A 26,761-nucleotide genomic window follows, 5' to 3' on the forward strand; every position below is an offset into this window, starting at 1 on the left:
GAGTATTTGGGACAATTTCATTGTTAATGGAGGAGGAGAGAATCTGAGTTTGGGGGAGCCCTAAGTATTCCTCTCATCCTAAAAGGAAAGGACCAGAAAATAAAACTAATACATCTTTCTGGCTTCTCCTGACCTTGCTGGCTGATCTGCCTGTGAAGCCACATCAGCTTTGCTGTAATTTGTTATTGGTTTATTATCACAGGTACTGAGGTACAGTGAAAAGCTTTGTTTTGCATGCCATCCATACAGATCATTTCACAACACCAGTACATTGGGAAAAGTAATAACAGAATGCAGAATATAGTGTTACAGTTACAGAGAGTGAGGTAGACAATAAGGTGCAAGGCCATAACGAGGTAGATTGTGACATCAAGAGTCCATCTTATTGTACAAGAGGTCTGTTCAATAGTCTTACAAAAGTGGGATAGAATCTGTCCTTGAGGCTGGTGGTGCTTGCTTTCAGGCTTTTGTATCTTCTGCCTGATGGGAGGGGGGGGGGGGGAAATAGAAGAGAGTATGTCTGGGGTGGGAGGGATTTGATTATGTTGATTGGCCTTGGAATAAAATTTCAACTGTGTTATTACAGTAACATCAGAATCTGAGTGGGTAATTGAAAGAGGGACCCCATTATCCTCAATCTTGCTGACAAGTGCTGGCTAAAAAAAAAAACTTGCAACCACGGGACGGTATCAATTGTGCAAAAAGCTGAAGCTATTTTAAAATTAATTCTTTATTTTTTTCACTTGAAAGGTTAATCTGCTTCAAAGCAGCATAAGATTTTACTATTAAGCTTTAAATAATGTAACATGAAATGCTTCATTTGGTTACTCTCATTATCTAGCAGTAGCAGACTACTATTGGAAACAGGACTGATAGTGCAGTTAACCAACTGTCAATTACATTGTTAATCAGCCTGAAAAGCTATCAAGAGAACTCCAGTTTTCATTCTGAACCATTTCTTATTTACTGTTAACGTTGATATAAAGTGAAATAGCATGAGGAACTGCACAATATACTTAACTTTTTAATTTCAAACAGTTAATGGGTCCAAATGGGTATAAGCAATGTATTTATTGTCATCGTTCTGCAATTTACTTGTGAGAAACAAGTGATTTGGGTCCATGGTACCCAAAATTCACCACCACTGAGGTCTGAGTCATTTTTGATTCTATTTCATGTTTGTTGACAGAGATTGATGCTCACTTTGTGTAACATGCAGTTATGCACTGTCCCAAACATTAAAAAAATCAGGGGCATTGCTCAACAAAATATTACACCCAACCACATATGAGGATGGACAAGTGAAAGATTGATCAAAGAAGTAGGTTTTAAGAAGTGCCTGGAGAAGGATGAAAAGGCAGAAAGATTTCCTATATCCAAGAAACAATTATGCACAGGATTATCAGAGCATGGTTTAAGAAGAGAAGATGCTGGAAACACTCAGCAGATGAGTGTTTTTACTATTTTCTGTTCTTATTTTAGATTTCCAGCATCTGCAGTTTTTTGATTTTCATTATCAGAGCATTGAAATATTTTACATACAGAAAAGTGTGGATTAAGGAAATGTTATTGTGTTCCCAGGAGGCAATGGAAGGGCTAAGAACATAAGTGCAGGAAATGTCATGTGTATAATCTGAGGATCTGCCAACTGTAGAGGAAGGGAAATCCAAGTGAAGGAAAAAGGAAGACTTTTTGGAAGTACTGGCATGAAGGATGTTGTTGCCAGAACACACGAGATGGAGAAAATGGTAGAACAGCTTTTTTTTTACAAGAAACATGGTGGAATTAAATGCAATCAAGGTAGCTGTGGGAGTTTATGGATTAACACTAAGGTTGCCACAAGGATCAGTTCCTGTATAGCACCAATTTGAGTAAAAGGACCTTGTGAACTGTCTTTGAGTTTTCAGGAGATGCAAATGAGGTGAGAATATATGATCTGAAAGAAATTCAGAGGGATTTGGAAGGGTAAGCAAATGGGCAAGAAACTACCAGATTGAGTGTAATGTGTGAAAATGAAGTTTTCTTTTGGACGAGTGACATATTGATTTCTTTAGGAGGAGAGGTGATATATAGTTAGACACTATGAGGCTGATTTCTTAAACTGAAGAGTTCTGAACAAATTAAGGATTGATTAATTGAACAAAAGATTAATTCTTCACTCAGGATTGTAAATCTCTGGAATTTGTTATCTCAGAAGATTGTGGATTCTCATGTGTTAACTGTGGTCATTGAGAATATTCTAGTCAGCAATCCAGAATTTTGTACTAAAGGATTGAACAAATGTGGGGATTAAGTCAGAAATGTGGGAAAGCATATTGAGTGGCAGAGCAGATTTGACAGACCTAATGGCTCTTTTTACTCCAATTTTTTTTTTTTTTTTTTTTAACATTCTTACCTTGGTCAAGAAATGCCAAAGCACTGAGGAAGAGAAAAATTAAGTGTGCACATGAGGATACATGGAAATTGTAAAGAAAGTTGATGAAATCATTAATTTTAGATATTATATATCTGTTAATGGGGCCAACAGGAACTCTCTGACCTACTCAATTTCCATGGCTCCAAGTTCTGAGCCATATCATTCCCCCTTAGATGAGTAGGGAATTTACAACATGCTGGTTGCTGAAGAAGATATGTGCCAATCCAAACTGAACTGGTTATTGGTTTATCATTGCAACATGTACTGAGATACAGTGAAAAGCTTTTGTTTGCATGCCATCCCAACAGACCATTCCATACATTAGTACATCAAGATAGTACAAAAGGAAAAAATGTAGAATTTACTGTAACAGTTACAAAGTGTAGTGCAGGTAGACAAATAAAGTGCAAGGACCATGATGAAGTAGATTGAGAGATCAAGAGTTCATCTTTGGTGTTTTGGAGGTCTGTTCAAGAGTCTGATAACAGCAGGATAGAAGCTGTCCTTGAGTCTGGTGGTACGTGCTCTCACGCTTTTGTGTCTTCTGCCTGATGAGAGGGGGGAAGAAGAGAGAATGTCTGGGGTAGGAGGATTCCTTGATTACACTGGCTGCACTTCTGAGGTAGCAGGAAGTGTAGATGGAGGGGAGGCTGGTTTGTGTGATGGATCTGGATTCATTCACAATCGGGCTGCATTCACAACTTCTTGCAATCTTGGGCAGAGCAGTTGCCATACTAAGCTGTGATGTATCCAGATAGGATGCTTTCTGTGGTGCATCTGTAAAAATTGGTGGGAGTCATTGGGGACATGGCAAATTTCATAGCCTTCTTAGGAAGTAGAGATGTTGGTGTGCTTTCGTGGCCATAGTGTCCACGTGGCTGGACCAGGACAAATTGTTGGTGATATTTTTACTTAGGTACTTGAAGCTCTCAATCATCTCCACCTCCACACTATTGATAGAGATAGGTGTGTACTCTGCCCTGCTTCCTAAAGCCAATGACCAGCTCTTTTGTTTTGCTGACATTGTCTTGACACCATGTCCCTAGGCTCACTATCTCCTTCCTGTACTCTGTTTTGTTGTTTGAGATCCCACCCACTATGGTGGTGTCAACTGCAAACAGAGTTAGAGCAGAATTTGGCCACACAGTCATGAGTGTATATGGAGTAAAGTAAGGGGCGGTGAGGAGGTGCCGATCCTACTGATTGTGGTATGTTGGTCAGAAACTCAAGGATACAGTTGCATAGGGGCTACAGGGTCCTAGGTCGAGTTTGGAGATGAAATTGTTTGGAATGATAGGACTGAAGGTAGAGCTATAGTCAACCTCTTTGTTCAATTATCTTTTCAGCCCATCAGTTCTTTGCCTTGTATAATTCTCTCCACAGTGGTCATTCATTTGCAAACAAAGTCCTTAGAATTTGTAATCTTTAAATGAGTGATTACCATGGATCGTGAATGATTCAGTATAATACCATTTTTTTTTATGATGTTAGTTATTCAGAATTAATAAGGTCTTGGAATATTGAAAGTAAGCCTTCATAGATTCAGTAAGCAAATATGACAATTTTATCCTGGTCGCTTCCCATTGACATAGTTCCAACTTCACTTCCACAGATTTGAAGTTCAGACATGTGAATTTCTGGTTCAGCATCATTTTAAGTATCCATGATTGAATATCACCACCTGTAGCCCTCATTCCTCCAAGCCAAAACTAACAAGTACTTGATTATCATCTCAGTTAACAAAAACAACCTTGGCTTCTTTTCTCTACTACCAACCATTTCCTTGAATTTCCCTCCAAGACTTATCAGGAGCTCACAGACATTGCAGTGTTTGAGAAGATCTGTTCAGCTGCCTCTGCTGCTTCTCAGTCATTGCTTGATGAGTCAGGAATTCTTATCAAGTTTTTCCTCCTCTATTCTTCATATACTCACTTTGAACTTGGGTTATTCCATGCACATGCTAGAATTCTCATTGTGTCCACTGGAGATTCTCAGCAGGTCAGGCAGATCTGTGGAAAGAAAAAAAAGACTTAATCTTTCAGTCCATGACCTCTCATCAGAATTGAAAAAAAGTGAGGAAATAAGTCCGCACCTCAGATTTGAGGAAGCTATATTGTGGGGAGTGACCAATATGGAAGAAATGTTCTTTGCACTTAGTAAATCTATGAATGCTCCATGTTCCAAAAGCTTATTAATTCTGAGGAGATAATATGAGTCATAGACACCGTTCCTTTCTCCACATGTGCTTCCTTCTTATTATCATGAAAATGTTAAATCAGTTTCTCTTGACATCACCTGTCAAGTATTTCAAGCATATATGGTTTTGATTTTGCAGTTAAGTGTCATTGTGACATATTAACTTTCTCCACAGGTGCTGTTTAACCTGCTGAATATTTCTACCTTTGTTTCTACTTTATATTTCTTCCATACATAGCATTTTGCTTTTGTGTTGTGTAAGAATTTGCCATTTTGAATAGTCACTGTACTTGTGCTGATAGTGTTCCAATAATGTTTCTGGGTTAGAATCACAGGATATTGATAAAGTAATCATTAAGAAAGTAACATACATCTAACCTGGAATGCAATGTCACTAGAAGAGGAGCTTGCAGTTATTTTGTTCCTTTGATATTCCTGTTCTTGTCCTTGGTCAGAAGTTGTGACTGGCTGTTGCTGATTGGTTGTTGGGGCCTTGTTATTGTGTATCCTGTGGATATTAAGTACTGCAGTTACCTTACCCTGATGGTGTAGTGGATGGATATTGAGACACAATGCCATCTATCCTGGATGACCTTGTCTTTGCATAATTTGATTGAGTTAGCTTCTTAGTCACTGGTCAGCATTGGAATCAACTCACAGTTTAAGATTTTCTCAGCCTGAAAAATTGCTTCCCTAGATGGTAAGTTGTTATTTTAGATTAAGTTTTCCCTTCATTGTCCAATTTCCTTCTTCCACTGTCATGACAGAAATATGACACCAGAGTACTACTATTTCTGGACATTATAACCTGTATTCTGCTCTGATTATTATCAGTGATGAGGAATTAGCAAGTAATTTAAATACTTTATTTCATGTACTTGAAAGGGTAACAGTATAATTTGTTAAAAACTCTGAAATAGACATGTTCCCTTAAATATGCTCTGCCATTCAATACAATAATTTGAGAGATTATGTTCTCCAATTTCAGGTTCTATAGCCAACAGAAACATACTCACGGAATACACACTGTCAAGCCCTCTAAGAATTATATATTTCTTCATAAGATTGTGCGTCAATCTTTTGAACTTCACTCAGAAGGACAATACTCCTCTCTCCACAAGGATAAAAAAGGTGAATCCATGTTGCACTCCCTGTGGACAAATATATCCTTCCTCAGGAAAAAAAGATACAACTTGACTCATTAGTCCAGGTGTGATAGCATCATACACTTTTAGTGATGACTTACTGTTTGTTTTCTTTGCTGTGCCAACATGCTATATCATGTTAACTGTTGGTGAATCATGTACAGGTAAACCCTCCATATGTTATCATTTATCAGTCACTTATCTTTCCAGAAAAATATTCTGGTTTTCCATTCTTTCTAGGTAGACAATTTCACATATTATACTTCATCTTGCCCAGTTGCTTAATGTGTCTATATCTCTTTGTAGCCACCTTGTTTCCCCCGTTTCTCATTAAGCTTTGCCAGCAGTATTGGATGACACTTTGTTCCCTCAATTAAATACAAATTATATAGAACTAAGGCTTAAACAGTGATTCTTGTGGTACCCCACTTAATATAATCTGCCAACCCAAAACTGACCTACTTATTCCTGCTCTCAAAGCATTCAGTTTTATCCCTAATCTTGCAAATAAGAGTGACCAGGGAAAACATGTGTTCATATACTGTATTAAAAGCCATTGCATTGAATCAAAAACTGTTCAGCATTTGTTTTACAGAGCAGGCACTTGAGAAAGTCATTTAGCCAGCACAAAATTATTTAGCCACTGTTATTTATTCAAAAGTCTTTCCCATTCTTATTCTCTTTACTCTGAAATTGTAGAGAATGATTCCATTTCTTCTTTTTTGTTTTCTTTATTTAGTCTTTCACTGCATTAGATGATCTTTTTCATTGGTTAATACCATGAATTCTTTCCTTCTAAGTTTCTGTTGCTGCATTAATGAGTTTCTCTTTCTGCTTGCACTTTTTTGTCTTGCATACTATTTTGGTCATACTGCAGCTTTTAGTTCCTTCGAGCTGACAGACACCAACAGTGTAATAATATTATTTCCATTTGCCCCCTTATTTTTCTCAGCAAGCTTGAATCATCAACATGCCACAAGCAACATTCCAGTTCACACAGTTTCTTGATCAAAGTTGCAAAGGTGTGGGCCAGGATATTTGGCATTGCAGTATCCATCATTTGCTAGGCATTACTTTGAAGTAATGTTCAGGAAGCACTTCTCTGGCAAGTACCTTAGTGAGTTCTGCTTCTCTGATGTAGATACAGTATATGTCATGTGGCAGCAGCATTGCACTGAAGAGCAAGGCCAGAGCTGTACTCACAGTCATGATAAAGATTATAGTAGCCATCAGTCTCTGGGGTTCCAGATCCTTCCAGGATACTGTGGAGCACATCTGCAGTATTTACATTTTACTAAACAGCTCTAGTGTGCTGTAGGAGAGCTAAATTTCCCTTTTTTCTTTACTAGAGTGTAGCAGGCAGCAAGTGAACATGGATTTATTTCCTGATAATGTAGGATTCCAGCAACTGTACCCATATTGTTGAAGGAACTATCAGGGATGAATAACTGAGAGTGTGAAAGGTGTGGATGTGAAGCTTGGAATGGTGTTAAGTGCATCATGGTTGCAATGAGTCCTATGCATTTCAGGACCTGAATTCTGACTGATAGAACCTACTGGTAGATGAGTAATGTGGTGTGCTGCAATGAACAGTGCTTGCAGCTATTGATGTGGTTGGTGAGAAATTGAATTCAAAGACTTGTTTACTAATCTTGAACATGCATATGATGCAATGGAACTTTTTCCTGCAATGCATTGATGTCTTGGGACTTAACTCCTCTTGATGACTTCAACAGTTTGCTTCTTCCATAAATAACTTAAAATTTGCCTTGAATTTCCTGGACCATAGTTCACCAGGATATCCAGTGCTGTATCTGTAAATCTGAGTGCCTGTTCTCATGCATGCTCATGTCTGGCTTTTGGGAAACTCCAAGGACCTATGCAGTGACATCCACTACTCGTACCACCAAAATGTGCCCTCTTTCAAAAATACTTCCTGGTTTTAATCTTGTGTTTTCTTGGAAAGATTGGTAGTCTAATTGGTGAATAAAATTAACACCTAATGTACATGGCAATGACAAGCAATTGAGAGAGAATACTGTACATCAGAACATGAGAAATAGGAGCAGGAGTAGGCCATCTGGCCCATCGAGCCTGCTCCACCATTCAATAAGATAATGGGTGATCTGGCTGTGGACTCAGATCCACCTACCTGCCTTTTCCCCCCTATAACCCTTAATCCTCCTACTATGCAAAAATCTAACTGTCTTAAATATGTTTAATGAGGTAGCCTCTACTGCTTCCCTGGGCAGAGAATTCCACAGACTCACCGTGTCTGGGAAAAGCAGTTTCTCCTCATCTGTCCCAAATCTATTCCCCCAAAATGAGGCTACATCCCCTAGTTCTAGTCTCACCTACCAGTGGAAACAACCTTCCTACCTCTATCTTATCTATTCCTTTCATAATTTTATACGTTTCCATAAGATCCCCTCTCATTCTTCTGAATTCCAGTGAGTATAGTTCCAAGCAATTCAATCTCTCCTCAGTCTAAACCCCTCATCTCTGGAATCAACCTGTCGAACCTCCTATGCACCACCTCCAAATGTAGTACATCCTTAATCAAGTAAGGAGAACAGAACTGCATGCAGTTCTCCAGGTGTGGCCTCACCAGTACCCTGTACAGTTGCAGCATAACCTCCCTGCTGTTAAACTCAATCCATCCAGCAATGAAGACCAACATTCCATTTGCCTTCTTGATAACCTGTTGCACCTGCAAACCAACCTTTTGCGATTCATGCACAAGTACTCCCAAGTCCCTCTGCACAACAGCATGCTGCAATCTTTCACCATTTACATAATCTGATCTTTTATTTTTCCTTCCAAAGTGGATGACCTCACAGTTACCAACATTGTACTCCATCTGCCAGGCCCTTGCCCACTCACTTAACCTATCTACATCTCTCTGCAGACACTCCACATCCTCTGCACAATTTACTTTTCCAGTCAATTAGTGTCATCAGCAAACTTAGATATGACACAGTCAGTCCCCTCTTCCAAATCGTTAATGTATATCCAGAACAGTTGTGGGCCCAGCACTGACCCCTGTGGCACCCCACTCACCCCTGATTGCCAACCAGAGAAACACCCATTTATCCCAACTCTCCGCCTTCCATTGGTTAACCAATCCTCCAACTATGCTAATACATTAACCCCAACTCCATGCATCCTTATTTATGGATAAGTCTTTTATGTGGCACCTTATTGAACACCTTCAATAATCCAAGGATACAACATCCACCTATTCCTCTGTCCACTGCACTCATATCCTTAAAGAACCAGTAAGTTTGTCAAACAGGACCTGCCCTTCCTGAATCCATGCTGTGTCTGATGGAACCACTGCTATCCAGATGTCTCATTATTTCTTCCTTAATGACAGCTTCAAGCATTTTCTCAACTGCAGACTAAGCTAACTGACCTATAGTTACCTGCCTTCTTGCCTACATCCTTTTTAAAGGAGTGGCATGACATTCACTGTCTTTCAATCCGCTGGGACCTGCCCAGAGAATTTTGGTAAATTATCACAAATTCCTCCACTATAACTTCCGCCATTTCATTCAGCACCCTGGGATGCATTTCATCAGGACCAGGGGACTTGTCTACCTTTAGGCCCACTAGTTTGCTCATCACTACCTCTTTAGTGATAGCGATTGTATTGAGGTCCTCACCTCCCATCGCATCCATAACATCTCTCTTTGGCATGTTAGATGTGTCCTCCACCATGACTGACACAAAATAATCGTTCAAGGCCTCAGCCATTTCCACATTATCCAACATTAATTCCCCCTTCTCATCTTCCAAGGGACATATGGTAACCTTAGCCACCCTTTTATGTCTCATATAATAAACTTTTACTATCTGTTTTTATATTTTGTGCTAGTTTACTTTCATAATCTATCTTCCCTTTTCTTACTGCTTGCTTTATGGCTCTTTGTTGCTTTTTAAAGTTTTCCCAATCTTCCAGTTTCCCACTACTCTTGGCGACTTTGTATGCATGAGCTTTTAGCTTAATGCCTTTTTATTTCCTTAGTTATCCAAGGCTGGTTCTCCCCACCCTTACTGTCCTTGGCTTTTAACTGGAATATACTTTTGTTCAGCACTGTGAAAAATCTCTTTCAAAGTGTTCCACTGTTCCTCAACTGTCCCACCATATAGCCTGTGCTATAGGAACAGTCTATGCTAGCCAATTCCTCTCTCATCCCACTGTGGTCTCTTGTTTAGAGCAAACTACACTAATTTTAGATCAAACTATTGCACCCTCCATTTGTATGAGAAATTCAATCATACTGTGATCACTCTTTCCAAGAGGATCCCTAACTACAAGATCATTAATTTTACCTGTCTCATTGCACAGGACCAGATCTAAGATAGCATTTTCCCTTGTAGGTTCACTTACATGCTGTTCACGAAAGCTATCATAGATGCATTCTATGAAGTCCTCCTCAAGACCACCTAGACCAACTTGATTCACCCAGTCTATGTGAAAGTTAAAGTCTGCCATGACAAGTATTGTTCCATCCATACATGCATAAAATATTTCTTGGTTTATTGCCTGTGCCACTGTGTTGTTGTTATTTGGTGGCCTATAGACAACTCCCACCAGTTATTTTTTTCCCCTTTACTATTCCTAATATCTTCCCAGATCAACTCAACATTCTGCTCCTTGGATCTTATGTCATCTCTCACTATTACCCTGATCTCACTCTTAAGAGCACGACTGCACCTCCCTTCCTATCCTTCTGTATTTCCCGATACCCTTGGATATTTAATTCCCACTCATCTCCACCCTGCAACCATTTTTCTGTAATGGCCACTAAATCATACCTTTGTACTGATTTGTGCCACATGTTCACTGACCTTGTTTCAGGTACTACAGGCATTCAGATGAAGTGCCCTTACACTCATTGTCCTTCTATAATCTAGAAACCTTTGTGTTTGACTTTTCTGTACTCCACTCTTTTCTCACTTTTGCTCTGGTCTCTGCTTTACTTCCCTTTGTTTTTCTGCATGGATTCCCATTCCCCCGCCATATTAGTTTAAACCCTCCCCAACAGCACTCACAAACAACCCCCCCCCCCCCCCCACCAAGGACATTGATCCCACTCCTGCCCAGGTGTGGTTCATCCAGTTTGTACTGGTCCCACCTCCTCCATACCTGGTTTCAATGTCCCAGGAATCTGAAACCCTCCCTCCTGCGCCACTGCTCAAGCCACATATTCACCCTAACTATGCTGCTATTCCTACTCTGATTAGCACATGGCACAGGTAGTAATCCTGAGATTATTACCTTTGAGATCCTACTTTTTAAAATCTCTCCTAGCTCCCTAAATTCAGCTTATAGGACTTCATCCCACTTTTGTCCTATATCGTTGGAACCTACATGCACCACAACAACTGGCTGTTCACCCTCCCCTTCCAGAATGCCCTGCAGCCACTCTGAGACGTCACTGACCCTTATACCCAGGAGGCAACATACCAACCAAGAGTCCCATTTGCAACCACAGAAGCTCCAGTCTATTCCCCAACCACTATAGCTCTGCGCTCCTGTACAGCAGAGCCACTCATGGTGCCATGATCCAGGCTTGGCTACTGCTGCCTTCCCCTGATGAGCCATCTCCCCCAACAGTATCCAATGCAGCATATCTGTTTTAGAGGGAGATGACTACAGGGGACTCCTGCACTGCCTTTCTGCTACCACTCTGCCTGTTGGTCACTCATTTCCTATCTTTCCTTAGGCCATTAAACTGCAGTGTAACCAACTCATTAACCATGCTATCCACAACATTCTCAGCATCACAGGTGCTCCAAAGTGAATCCATGTACAGCTCCAGTGCCATCATGCAGTCTGTCAGGAGCTGCAGCTGAACACATCATCATCAGGGACAACCTTTGAGTTCCCACATTGCATAGGAGGAGCATGACACAGGTCTGAGCTCACTTGACATGACTAACAAGCTTTGAGGGAAAAATAAAGAGACAGAAAAAATGAATAATTACCTTACCCTTACTCAGCCCCTCACTGAAACCTGCTATTCACAGGTTGGTATTCACTCTCCAAATGGCTGCTCTGCTTGATCTTTACTTCTTTTTACTGGCTGTTGTTAACTAGCCAATGAGCCAATCAACTATTAACAACTTACTAATGTGCCTCTTTTAGTCTCCTGCAAGGTGAAACTCCCAAGCACAAGCACAGAGACTCGCTTCTTTTCAAATCTCCTGCTTCAAATCTCGCTCCAAGTCCTAACTCCTGTGAAACTCACCAGGAAATAAGTAGAGAGTGGGATTGGTGTGAGAGCTGGCATAGACTCAGTGGGCTGAATGCTCTCCTTGACTGTTTCAACAAAATATGAGAAATATTGGTGTCAGCCACTCATGAAAATAGACAATGAACTTGTAGTTAATGTTGGCTGGTGACTGAAATCATGATAATGAACAAGCAGCACAAGATTTGTTCAGCTTACACTGCATCATAAACAGGTGAACATAAGGAATGGAAGCAAGATGAAGGTATTTAGCCATAACCACTTGAGCTTTCTCTGCCATTCAACCAGATCGTGGCTGATTTTTTTTTGTCCATCGCCTTATCTATTTTATCTATCCCCTTATCCATTGATTCCTCTAATATCCATCAACCTATTGATCTCAGTTTTGAATGCAACCAATAACTGAGTGTCTACAGCCCTCTGAGATGGAGAATTCCAGAGATTCATGACCCTCTGAGTGAAGAAATTTCTCTTCACTTCCTAATGCCTTAACTTAAATATTCTCATCTTCGGTGGCAATACTCAAGTTGCTCTCTCTATCTTATGTCGACAACCCACTTCTCCAAAACAAGTGATATCCTTTTAAAATTAATTAATGTGACTGCTGTGGCTGAGTTGGTTTTTATGGCAATACCCCATATTTTGATATTGTGACTTCTAATTTTAGAATCCTTAGCCAGTGGAAACATAGTCATCGCCTCCACAGGAGGCTAAAGAAATTTGGCATGTCCCCTTTGACCCTCACTAATTTTTATCAATGCACCATAGAAAGCATCGATCCCGATGCATCATGGCTTGGTGTGGCAACCACTCTGCCCGTGACCACAAGAAACTGCAGAGTTGTGGACACAGCTCAGCACATCAGGGAAACCATCCATGGGTTCTGTCTGCACTTCTTGCTGCCTCAGTAAAGCAGCCAGCATAATCAAAGACCCCACCCACCTTGGACATTCTCTCTTCTCCCCTCTACCATCGGGCAGAAGATACAAAAGCCCGAAAGCATGTACCACCAGGCTCAAGGATAGCTTCTATCCAGCTGTTATAAGACTATTGAACGGTTCCCTCACGATTCTTGACCTAACTATCTACCTCGTTATGACCTTGCACCTTATTGTTTACCTGCACTGCACTTACCCTGTAACTGTAATTCTGTTATTGTTTTACCTTTTACTCCCCCAGTGCACTGTGTAATGAATTGATCTGTTTGAATGGTATGCAAGACAAGTTTTTCACTACCTCAGTACATGTGACATTACTAAACCAATTTACCAATTTAATTTAATTTACCAATTTAACATAGAGCTATACAGCATGGAAAACAAGGCCTTCAACACAACTTGTCCATGCTGACCACATTGCTGAGCTGAATGAGTCCCATTTGCTTGCGTTTGTTACATAACCCTCTAAACATTTTCCTCTCCATGTACCTGTCCAAATGTCTTTTAAGTGTCCTTATTGTGCCCAGGTCTGCAACTTCCTTTGGCAGCTTGTTCCATATACCCACCATTGGGTCCGTTTTAGAATCTTTCCCCTCTCACTTTAAAACTATAACCTCGAGTTTTGGACTCTCCTACCCCGGGGAAAAGACTGTGGCTATTCACCTTATCTATGCCCCTCATGATTTTATAAACCTCTATAAGGTCTATGCTCCTTCACACTCTATGCTCCAGAGAAAAAGTCCTAGCCTATCCACCCTCTCCTTATAATTCAAACCCCGCAGTCTCAGTAACATCCTCGTAAATCTTTTTTGCACCCTCTCCAGTTTAATAACGTCCTTTAGCAGGGCAACCAAAACTGTGCACAGTCTTCCAAATGTGGACTTAGCAACATCTTGTATAGCTGTAACATGACATCCCAACTCTTGAACTCAGTATCCTGACTGATGAAGGCATGTGTGCAAAATGTCTACCCTGTCTACTTTTGTTTCCATTTTCAAGGAACTATGCACCCCTAGGTCTCTATTCCACAACACTGCCCAGGGCCCTATCATTTATGGTGTTAGTCCTGCCCTGGTTTGTCTTACCAAAATTTAATACCTCACATTCATTTAAATTAAACTCCATCTACCATTCCTCAACCCACTGGCCCAGATGACCAAAATCCCATTGTAATCTCAGATAACCTTCTTCACTGTTCTCTATACCACCGATTTTAATGTCATCTGCAAACTTACAAACCATGCCACCTCCATTCTCATCCAAATCATTAATATAAATGACAAACAACAGTAGACCCAGCATCAAATCCTGTGGCACACTGTTGGTCACAGACCCCCAGTCTCAAAAACAATCCTCTACTCCCACCTTCTGTTTCCTACCGTCAAACCAATCCTTCACAGGTTTTCGTGTCAAGTTTGCTTAGGATTTTGTACCTCACCTCTTATTCTTCTGAACTTTTGAGGGGCCAAGCCTACTCAGTCTCTCCTCATTCAGTCTGATGGTCCCAGGATTCATATATCACTATTCCAGTACTTCACAGTTTAGCCCCTGTAATTAACTGCTACGCAGCATCAGTTCTTGTTCTTGAGGTCTCCTCATACTAAACTATCGCTGCTCAGGCTCCAACAATAGTTTGCATGTTTTGAGAATGTGTATCTGCTGTGGCTGACTGGTAGGAACATTTATTGATTGGATTTGTCAGATTAAATAAATTAACTTCCCATCATTTGTGATGAAGAAAATATCCAGGTGTTACTTCATAAAAATTGATTTTTTAATATATATTTCAGTTGGCTTGCCCAAAGGAAACTTTTTCATTTGTCTTCCCAAATAGTGCAGTAAATCTAAGTCAACTGCAGCAAAGTTATATTAATTAATTTTAAAAGGATATTCTCTTTCCTCAGGAAGTGGTATGCGGGTGTATGATGGAGAGAGCAACTTGGGTATTGCCATAAAGATGAGAATACTTACATTAAGAAATCAGGCATTTTTTTGCGCTCTGTTATGTTCATTAGTTGCACAGTGCAGAAATGTACATATGTTGAACACTGATTCTGAAACTCAATTTCATTGAACCATGACATTTTAATGGAATAAAATTTCAATAGCACATCAATATAACACTTTTAGAAGGGGTGTTCCATGTACATATATACTTAATGCATATAATGGATGACAAATGACTCAATATTTTTCATAAAGCTATACTTGAATTTAGTTCAAAAAATTATGAAGCTTTATTGGCTCATTAATCTCCTTGTTTTGCATTTATAAAAACAAATATAACATACAATGGGAGTGTGGCGCTGCAGCAGTTAATGCCGCAGTCTCATAGCTCCAATAATCCAGGTTTCATCCCAACCTTTGGTGTAGTCTGTGCGAAGTCAAGGGGACTGAATGGGCATTAGAAAGTATATGTTCCTGGGAAATAGGATGGAGAGGAAGACTGATAGAATTGCTTCACTAGGAGACAGCATGGACCTGATGGGCTGAGCGGTATCCTTCTGAGATGCAGTATACAAACATTCAATGCTGACATAACAAGGAAATGCTTGTCTCATTGAGGATACAAAGAGGTTTGAGTAAATGAGTATTTCTCCTGCTGTGAACCATGCTATAAAAATCATTTTTAGCATTCTTTTTGTCATGAAATGAATTTTAACGCATCCTGTGAAATGACTTCTAAAGGTCACAGTCCTGGATAATTCTGGCTGGATTACCTCAATAACTAGATAAGACAACTGCAATTAGAAATTTCGAGGCACATTCCAAAGGTTGAGATTTGGCCTGTGGAGGAAAATATCCTTATGTAATAACCTTTCAGGGATATTATTCAAAGTTGAACAGCAATTTAATCTTTATTTTATTACCATTTACTTCCAGTACTTTTAATTATACAAATAAATATCTAACTAATAAAAGCTCTGAAATTCTTTTCCTAAAGCAGCTCAACCCTTCTGAATAAATCAAGTAAATCCAATTAGTCATAAAATCAATAGTGTACTCTACTCATGCCAGATTTTTATGTAGAATGGTGGCAGGCTCAGAGGAAACATTATTTCTTTATGTACTGAAGGAACGTTAAGTGTGAAGTAGGTTTAAGTTGCATTCTGCACAGCAGAACTTCTTATCCAGATCATAAACCAAAGTTTACATGTTGGTTCTTATTTGTATTCAACATAATTAAACAGGAGAAAACACCAAATTGTGCAAAGAAGTTGCATTTATTGATTATCACATACAGTGGCATGCAAAAATTTGGGCACCCTGGTCAAAATTTCTGTGAATAACTAAACGAGTAAAAGAATGACCTGATTTCCAAAAGGCATAAAGTTAAAGATGACACATTTCTTTAATATTTTAAGCAAGATTACTTTTTATTTCCATCTTCTACAGTTTCGAAATAACAAAAAAGGAAAAGGGCCCCAAAGCAAAAGCTTGGGCACCCTGCATGGTCAGTACTTAGTAACACTCCCTTTGGCAAGTAAACAAGCTTTGTAAACGCTTTCTGTAGCCAGCTAAGAGTCTTTCTATTCTTGTTAGGGGGATTTTCGCCCATTCTTTCTTTGCAAAAGGGCTTCTAGTTCTGTGAGGTTCTTGGGCCGGCTTGAATGCATTGCTCTTTTGAGGTCTATCCACAGATTTTCAATGATGTTTAGGTTGGGGGACTGTGAGGACCATGGTAATATCCACAATGGACTGCCTCTTGAGGTAGTCCATTGTGGATTTTGAGGTGTGTTTAGGTTTGTTATCCTGTTGTAGAAGCCATCCTCTTTTCATCTTCAGCTTTTTTACAGACGGTGTGATGTTTGCTTCCAGAATTTGCTCGTATTTAATTGAATTCATTCTTCCCTCTACCAGTGAAATGTTCCCCGTGCCACTGGCTGCAACACAAGCCCAAAGCATGATCGATCCACCCCCGTGCTTAACAGTTGGAGAGGTGTTCTTTTCATGAAATTCTGCACCCTTTTTTCTCCAAACATACCTTTGCCCATTGCGACCAAGAAGTTCTATTTTAACATCATCAGTCCACAGGACTTGTTTCCAAAATGCATCAGGCTTGTTTAGATGTTCCTTTGCAAACTTCTGATGCGGAATTTTGTGGTGAGGACGCAGGAAAGGTTTTATTCTGATGACTCTTCCATGAAGGTCATATTTGTGCAGATGTCGCTGCACAGTAGAACAGTGCACCACCACTCCAGAGTCTGCTAAATCTTCCTGAAGGTCTTTTGCAGTCAAACGGGGGTTTTTATTTGCCTTTCTAGCAATCCTACAAGCAGTTTTCTTGGTCTTCCAGACCTGAACTTGACCTCCACCGTTCCTGTTAACTGCCATTTCTTAATTACATTACAAACTGAGGAAACGGCTACCTGAAAATGCTTTGTTATCTTCTCCTGCTTTGTGGGCATCATTTATTTTAATTTTCAGAGTGCTAGGCAGCTGCTTAGAGGAGCCCATGGCTGCTGATTGTTGGGACAAGGTTTGAGGAGTCAGGGTATCTATAAAGCTTTGAAATTTGCATCACCTGGCCTTTCCTAACGATGACTGTGAATAAGCCATAGCCCTAACAAGCTAATGAAGGTCTGAGACCTTGGTAAAAGTTATCTGAGAGCTCAAATCTCTTGGGGTACTCAAACTTCTGCATGGTGCTCCTTTCCTTTTTTCACTCTAAAATTGTGCAAAACAAAATTAATACACTAATCTTGCTTAAAATGTTGAAAAGAATGTTTCATCTTTAACTTTATGACTTTTGGAGATCAGTACATCTTCTACTCACTTAACTATTCATAGTAACAGAAATTTTGACCAGGGGTGCCCAAACTTTTGCATGCCACTGTAGGGCAACACTGTAGCGTAGCGGTTAGCACGACGCTATTACAGCACCAGCGATCGGGGTTCGATTCCCGTCGCTATCTGTAAGGAGTTTGTACATTCTCCCGTGTCTGCGTGGGTTTCCTCCGGGTGCTCCGGTTTCCTCCCATATTCCAAAGACATATGGGTCGGTTAATATGGGTTTAGAATGGGCGACGCAGACTCGTTGGGCCGGACGGGCCTGTTACCACGCTGTAAATAAGATTAAAAAAAAATTTTAAGTGAAGAATATATTGTGGTTGGTTAAAAAAAAGTCTGGTGGATGTTGAAAGGGATTGGAATGGAGGCAGGAAAAGGAAATAATATAACTGAAGAACTTCCCAACATCTTTGAAGGGAAAACCTGAGTGAAGTGAAAATGGAATGTATTTTAGTCTCCTGTACCCAGGGGTAAGAAGGCCACTCATTTCTTGCAATGGTTACACTCCAGGGTAAGGAATTTGATAACAATTTTCTTGTTATAATTCTAATACTTGGTGCTTTATTGAACATTTGCTGGAACCTGTAAAGTATTGGGTGACCGAGTGGCAAAAGTACAAAACAAAGAGAAAGCTATCCTGTGTGATGCCATTTTATGGATGAGACATCTATTTGTTCAAGTGGAAAAAGAAGAGAGGACAGCCAGATTTTAACAAAAGCACAGGGAGCTCTCTTGCCATTTATTCCTCAACCTGTACAACCAGAAGTCTGGTAACTCATTTGATGCTTTATTGGATTTTGCTGTATGTATGTTGACTTGACTGCTTTTCTGAATGAGAATTTGAGAACATCAGGGTGATTTATTATTGTGAAATGTTTTGGGATGCTTTGAAGTTGTGGCAGATTGTTGGGCATGCATTGTAAGTTGATTCTGCTCAAAATTAATGCTAAAACAGAAGGTAGTGAGGTACAGTAGTGGGGGGGGGGGGGGGTGCGGTGCGGGGGAAGAAACTCAGTCTAACTGGAATTGCAACATAGAGCTCTATACCAAAACCTTAGTGTGATCTGCAAACTTGCTAACCATGCCAGCTCCATTCTCATCCAAGTTGTTTTTATAAATGACGAACAACAGTCGATCCAATGGTTAATAGTCCAACATACTTGGATAGATTGAAAAATCTTCCCTTCCACCATCAGATTTCTGAACAGTCTCTGAACCCGTGAACACTACCTCGTTATTCCTTTTTTTCTCACTATTTATTTATTTTTGGAATTTAGAGTAATTTTATCCCTTTGCACTGTACTGCTGCTGCAAAACAACAAATTTCACATCATATAAGTAAGTGATAATAAATCTGATTCTTTCTTTTAAAATTGAATTCATATGAATAGTTCTAAGTGAATATGAAGCAGAATCAGAATTAGGTTTATTGTCACTGACACTGCTCTGGCAGCCAGCTATATCAGGAAGCATGGTTTAGCTATTAGCCAGCAGTTTCATGGGTCAGGCTTGTTCTGCCCTCTTCCACTCCAAGCCCCACAAGATGGGATTTATACATGAAGGTACTTCCACAATCAGAGCCTTGTCATCAAGGTCCAGCTGTTTGCATCCAGCTGGTTTGAACTTTCTCCTGAGAGCAATGCTGCACATGGACAGTTTCCACCACTGCAAAATCTGGGTCAATATTGAATGTTGTTTACCAGAGTATTCTTACATTCATTTTAATTACTCATGCTTAGTTGCTTGAAGAGGTGGTGGTGACCAATCTCTTTGAAGCACCGTATTATGTGTAATAAAGGTGCCATTAGATAGTTTTCAAGGGTCATGATTCAATGATAATGAAGGAATGTTATTAAGTCACTTTTCAGTATTTTAAAAGCATATGAAGTTACAAAGAAGAAAAACAATTCTGTGCATATCAAGTTAATTCCAAGCAAAGCCTGCCGCAATAAATTGTGGTGTCAATTTCACATGAAACTACAGAAAATAGGAAAAATGAGCCCAAAAGATAGCTCACTGGAGTACTTCGATCATACAGACAATAGAAATTGAAAAGAAGCTTTTGGGATTGAAAGCCCCTTAACTATGATTTATCTACTTGGTAGGACCAGATATAATAGCAACATTAAAGAGGCATTCAGACAGGCATCTGAACAGGAAGGGAATAGAGGGATATGGACCATGTGCAGGCAGATGGGATTAGTTTAAATTGGCATCATGGTCGACACAGACATTGTGGGCCATAGGAGTTATTCCTGTACTCTTCTGTTCTATGTTCTATGTAACTGAACTGATTTTCATTGACACATTTGGTTTTGGCCTCCTCCTCCTTCTCCAAATATGGGCACTATTAATAATATTTGAGAGGGACAGAATAAGAAGCATAGAGAATATTTCCAAGATTATTATTTTTCTTGCATGTGGTGAGTTTTAATGTGAGATTGCAATAAATTAATTAAAGGGCAGAATACATTGAAAATTGCAGAAAGGTACTCAGATGTCATAAGCAGAATCAATTTCTTGTTTTACCCCTTTGTCCTTCCAGTATATATAAGATGCTACTTTTCTTGGCTTTGTATTTCTACATATGAATTTGGAGATTCTTGAATAAACTCACTGTTTATACATTTTTACAATCAACCTCAGATATTTATTGCTTTTTGAAAGATGTGCCCTCGAAGTCAGCACCTCTTCCCTTTACATCAAGTCCAGAATGTAGGTTGGGGTTGGGATTAGCTTTCCGGTGAGCTGTCACCTTCATCATCCTCTCCTCTTGCTTTTGCACACTTTGGTCAGTACAATCAACTCGTGCTAAACATAAAGCCCAGAGATTCCAAATATTATTTGGTGCAGGCAACTGTTGGTATGAGTGATAAAAAATCTTCAGTTGCACATTTTTCCATTTCCTTCTTTCCTGCCTTTGAGCCTTTTAATACTTCTGTATTTCTTTGGAAGAAAATAAGTAAGACCTCAGCCATTTGTTTTATACACAAACAATAACTTAATGTTACATTGCAATACAGAAAAAAAATTGAGCAAGTGCTTCACAGAACATAATTTTATAATTGCTTGCATTCAAAATGTTTTGCTATATTCCTCATGGATAAAGCAAGTAAGCAGATGTCAATCGGAAACAAGATCTGGCTCGTGGTGATGTCCTCTGCAATAGAATAATTCTGCAATGTTCATGCATATTGGATTAGCCAGCTACTTTACCCTGTTGTCTCTTTGACAAGTTTTCCCAAATGAGGTATCATGAATCACGATGAAAAACTCTGCTTCTCATAGAGAAGTTTATAACCAGTGTTTGAGGAAAGGAGAAATTTAAGAGTTTGAGATTAGCATTCAATTTTTGCCTTATGCAACTGCCTGGCAGTTTTCCAGTGAGTGGGAAGGACCTAGGGAAGGGGAGAAGTGCCAATGATGAAATTTTAAAGTGGGCTGTCGAACATCATCTCAGAAACTATAAATAATTGTCTTCTTGTTTTCCCTAAGATTTATAGAATCACTGGTGAAAGGCAGAGAAATTATATAACAAGCAGTAACTTGATGCCGCATAATTTTATAATAACCTGCATTCAAATGTTTTACTACCTTTAGTAGGAAAATAAATAGAGCATGTGTAAATGCCATACCTCAGCATACGAATGCTGTGTGCTTGTGTACAGAGGGATGCATTCTCCATTTACTGGTAGAATAGGCTGTAAGTGCAGAAAGGCCTGTATTCATCCTGTGCCCCTGCATGTTATTAAAGGCAGAATGAGGGCCCGGGAACCAAAGGCATCACTGTCTGACTTGCAGTGTTTGGCCCTTCCAAAGGAGATGTAAATTTTTCCACTTAGTGTGGTGAACTGTCTGTTCAATGTAAAGTCTTCGTTGTTTTGCCACAGATAGTGTTTGTAAAGGTCTCCTGGGAAACAGTGAATTGACACTAACAGAAAATAGACACCTGCAAAAAATGGACATTTATTGAATGGCTAAGTAACTTGCATAGTAAAATGTACAAAAGATGCACAGAAATGAAGAACTTTGGTCAGCCTTCAATGCACAAAGCCTTTTCAGAATTTAAAACATAGGATGTGCATGGTCAACATGATTTGGGAGGGGGTTTCATGAAAAAAATCAGCTGCTGGGAAGTAGTGAACTCTTCTCCTTGCATTCACTGTAGCTGAAAATTGATTCCTGGGTTAAGTTTTTTTTTCTGCTGCAATGCCTCTCAGGTTTTGAAAGTAATGGGGAAAAAGGCAATTGATATGAGGTCCCAAAGTGTCCAGAATTTACAGATATCATTGCACTTCTTAATATACCTTTGTTACAGGTCTCAGTGGTGTGCTTAGTTTAAAAAAGGAAGCATTTAGAATTAATTTATTTACTTTGATGCAAGTAGGTCTTTCCATATAAATAGTTGTCTTTTCTGTAGTGACATGCCTGGTGAATTTGAAAATGGAAAAGACAGCGATTTTGAAAATGGAATGGATAATCAAAGTGTGAACCTGAAAGACCGTAAGTACTTGCTGAATGTTTAAAATATCCTTTACAATGTGTTCCCATTGTGGCTAGATCAGTCAACTTGAATCATCATGTACAATTACAAACAAGGTTCACATTTCTCAAAAGGTCTCTATGTAAAATATAGATGAATGGCTGTTTTTTGCCAAGTACTTTTGTGAAATTTTGAAGAAGTATTTCTTTTGTCTTGTTTCAAAATGGCCAAACAAATAGGATAAGCCATAGCATCGGTCAAAATTTTGATTGGCAGCTAGCTCTGAAAAGCACAATTGACTAGAATTCTGTTCATTAACAGTGTAGGCATCTGAAATCTCAGATTGAATGTGATGGAAGCCAGTCCATAGCCAGAATCACATAATATCACTTCAGATTTGGACAGTTTCTTTTTACAGAAAAAGTCTATCAACATGAGATACAATGATCAAAAAATATTTCATCCTTTCACAAAGAGCATAGGTTGGAGGATAATCGTGAGCCTGCACCTTGCTTTCTGGACTGATGTTGAGGCAGGAGGCTGGTATGGAATGGAGAGCTGACAGGCTGAGCTGTTTCTGAAGAATGCTTGACGTATATTCGTATTAGCTTAAGTATCTGGTCAAATTATGATTACCTCCCTGATCTTATTCAGGCATCAAAATGCCAAACTTGTGTTTTCTTGCATTATTAAGTTGGGCATGTAATTTAATTTTAAACTGTGAAAGGTAGTACATTAAATTATTGCAATGTTGTATAAACATAAAATTAAAACAACAGAATTCTAAAAGTCTCATTCTTCTTAAATTCTGCCTTGATAAATTGCAATGATTGCTTCTAATTATCATTTTGCTTACAGCTTTACGAGATAATTGGGTGCCAGAGTTCTTCACTAAAGTGAAGTCATTGCACTTGGAAGCACAAGGTTCCTCATTTATGGAAGTTCTTTATCTTCCCTTTCACACAGGGAAATGCCATTGTACCATTTTCTTTGTCAGCGAGCAGGTACATTTAAATGCTTTGTTTTATAATTGTTACTGAAACTTCAGAAACTAAGTTAGGTTCAATATTACATTGCACAGCCTAATTAATAAAATCAGATTTTGCTATAACGTCAATGAACTTCTCAACAACTGAGGTTTAAATTAAAAGCAGTTTCTTTTGATTTATTTAATCTGAGAATTAGAAGATGACCATTAATATTTATTCTTTCTGTTAAAGAAATTTGAAGTAATAATTTTGCATCTGGCAAATATCCAAAGAGAGAGTTGAGGTACATCAGGAGAGTTGAGGTACATCGTTGTATGAAACAGCCAGCAACCATCATAAGAATAACAAATCAAATTACCAAAATTTTTTCAAGGAACTTTGACAAATGATGTTCCCCGCTCATCATGCAGCTATAAAAATGGATATAGAGCACGAGAGCATTTTTTAATCATAGGATGTAAGATACTTCTTCTGGTTCTCTCTTTGTTCTTTTAGTGGTGATCTTAAACACAGACATAATCGCTGTTGGTTCAATGAGTAGTAGAATACGTGGTCCAGTATTTGGAGGTCGTTCCCCACTTATTTCCCATGTAACTAATTGGAACTTCCAGATTACTAGATGCTCTAAAGATCTGGTTAGCTATTCACTGTAATTCTACCAATTGTGTTCTGACATGGAAGTGTTGAGGCAATCCATTGTTTCTTACCTCAAGGAATCCAGGTATTGGCTCAGGCTTGGGGATAATCTCCAATAATTACAGTGGGAGAACACAGCTGCAAAGGACTAAGTCTTATTTAACAACTTTTTGATTGTTTTGGTGTTTTTATAAGTTTTTTGTTAATTTCACTAACAAGCTCACAGCAAATTGTTATAAAGTATTCATTTGGAATCTCTAACATCCCTTCACCATCCCACTTATTTTGAAACAATTTTTATTTTTTTAGATGTTTTACAGAACTGCTTATATTCTTCTTTATGGTGCTTTCCAGCCATTCTTTGTATTCTGTCATTTTTACATTCAGTTTGATTTTCACTTCTATTATTTGCCTTAGATTTGCTAACTTGCTTCTTTAAATTTTATTTTAATTTCTTGGCTAATATTGGGAACTCCAGCTTGTTCTGCACCAACTATTATTCTTGTGGGAATATATCAAGACCATTGGAGTTATTACCTGTGGAACATTTCCCATTCCTTGTGCATTGTTTCATTTGTCAAATTTTCCTTCCAACTCTAATAAATTCAAACAATAATAACACACTGGCCTGATGTTGACAGGGATATGTGGGGAAACACAAGAAGGTGGGAATGTAGAGATGTGCTGATCTAAATGGGAGGGACTAATTTGAGTAACCCAATGGACACTATTGCTGTCAATTGCCCCTGCTGCCAGCCAGACTAGTGGAAGGGAATATAGCAAGTGGCAGGAGGCTGTAGCAGGGGAACGATAGAGATGGTCCCATGTAATCATTAAAAGTAGTTAGCATCAGCTCATGGTTGAGGTTCGGATATGAGGAGGGGAGAAAAAACATAGAATTATAGAATTGTTTTGACATAACAGAGTAGATTGAATAATTGCTGGCTCCAAGTAGAGCAATCTAATTTGTCCCATTTTCTTGCTCTTTTCTCAGAGTCCCACAAATTATTTTCCTTCAAGTGAAAGTACAATATTTTATTCAATTACAACCATGGAGAATCAAATTCACGAGGCCTGATGGGCGGTGGTAGTGGGGCTGCGGTAGGGGTGGTTGGAGGTGGAGGAGAACATGGTGGTGGTGTTGGTGGAATGATGCTGATCTTCAGCACGTTTCTTGGACTGCAGACACTCCTACACTGACAGAGCACCAAGAATCTAACAGTGTGCAACTCCCCTGCCTCAATGCTGAAATTAAGTTGTGACACAGATGAGACCATTGCGAATTAATCTTTCCAAATTAAATGTCAAATCATTGTAAAGATCAACAAGTAAAATAGTAGTGATATTTAATTTTAAAAAAATGAAAATAAAAAGATGAATTAAAATTGTCAGATGTATTTCCTATTGTTGGATTGCTTTAGCTTAAAGCAAGAATAAGAAATAGCCTGCTCTATTGTTGTTTGTCCAGCAGTTATCCATTGCCCCTGTGCCTGCACTCTCTTACCCTAGGGCCACCACTTCTGGAATGTCTATACAACACACTGTCTTGTGGATGGACTGCAGTGTTGCCTGGACTCCTAAAACCCAGAGCTCCAGTCCTACAACTAAAAAACATTTCCTGGTCCCACGAATGTCCTTGAGACAGGAAGCATTCTGGAGTTTCCAATGATGCAGAATGTACACTTAACAGGAATGAAGTGGCATGTCAAGTTGTTCTTTTTATTAGATTAACTCACAGAGCAGAAATAAAGAACCAGGACAGAATCTCTTTCCTCCATGTCACCAATTCCCTCACATGTTCTCTGACCAGTATCCCACTTCTGTACACTAATAGAGCACGCTGGCCTTCATCAGTCAGAGCAATGAGTATAGGAGTTGGGACATTATGTTGCAGTTGTATAAGTTGTTGGTGAGGCTGCACTTGGAGTACTGTGTACAGTTTTGGTCACCCTGTTATAGGAAAGCTGTGATTAAACTGGAAAGAGTGCAGAAAAGATTTACAAGGATGTTGCCAGAACTAGAGGGCCTGAGGGGTAGAGGTTGGCCAGGCTAGGTCTTTATTCCTTGGAATATAGGAGAACGAGGGGTGATCTTAGAGGTTTATAAAATCAAGAAGGCAGAGATAAGGTGGATGGTAACAGTCTTTTCCCCAGGTTAGGGGAGTCCAAAACTAGGGAGCATAGGTTTAGGGTGAGAGGGGAAAGGTTTAAGAGGGACTTGAGGGGCAACTTCCTCAAGCAGAGGGTGGTGAGTATATGGAACAAGCTGCCAGAGGAAGTGGTTGAGGTACAATTGTATCATGGGATAGGTACATGGAGGGGTGGGTCTTCGAGGGATATGGGCCAAATGTAGGAAATTGGGACTAGGTGGGTGGGCACCATGGTCAGCATGGACTAATTGGGCCAAAGGGCCTGTTACCGTGCTAGATTGCTCTATGACTCTAATAAGAAATAGCATTTTAATAGCAATTTCCCAGTTGTCACAAATACTTTTGAAGTGCTATCCCTGTGTGAGAAAACTTGCGTATTGGGATTCTACAGCTAGCAAGGGAAAAAATGATCTGTTCTAGCAGTTGGTTTGGTATCCGATTACAGTTTCACTGGCAAAGATTATGAAATAATGGAAGAGTTCACAGACAGGTTAGCATCATCATAGGCCACACAATAAACCCTCCTACCAAGGCTTTGGTCATCATTACTCCAGTTAATATGATTATGTAGTCCTTTATGGACAGCAAGGTTTCAATAGGTTTCACATCCCCTCCATTAACCATCAATCTGCACTCTTCAAATGCAAATATTCAGCAGCATTTCAATTTGGAATGCAAAGCTGAGGCTCTGGTTTCTGCTTACAAGGCTATTTGAATGGAATATCAGCCCTGTTTTTTTCTGACCTGGCTTGCTCCAG

The 26,761-nt window shown here is 39.4% G+C and overlaps 1 protein-coding gene across 1 annotated transcript in view; it reads left to right on the top strand.

Annotated features, from left to right (window-relative positions):
- LOC127569658 (cilia- and flagella-associated protein 47-like) overlaps window positions 1–26,761 on the top strand; it is a 401,309-nt gene that overhangs the window by 163,891 nt on the left and 210,657 nt on the right. Inside the window, 2 exon segments of the mRNA XM_052014458.1 lie at window positions 22,116–22,249; window positions 23,088–23,233. Of these exon segments, the coding sequence (XP_051870418.1) occupies window positions 22,116–22,249; window positions 23,088–23,233 (280 nt within the window).

Source organism: Pristis pectinata, chromosome 4 (genome assembly GCF_009764475.1).
Source record: "Pristis pectinata isolate sPriPec2 chromosome 4, sPriPec2.1.pri, whole genome shotgun sequence".
Classification (NCBI taxonomy): Eukaryota; Metazoa; Chordata; class Chondrichthyes; order Rhinopristiformes; family Pristidae; genus Pristis; species Pristis pectinata.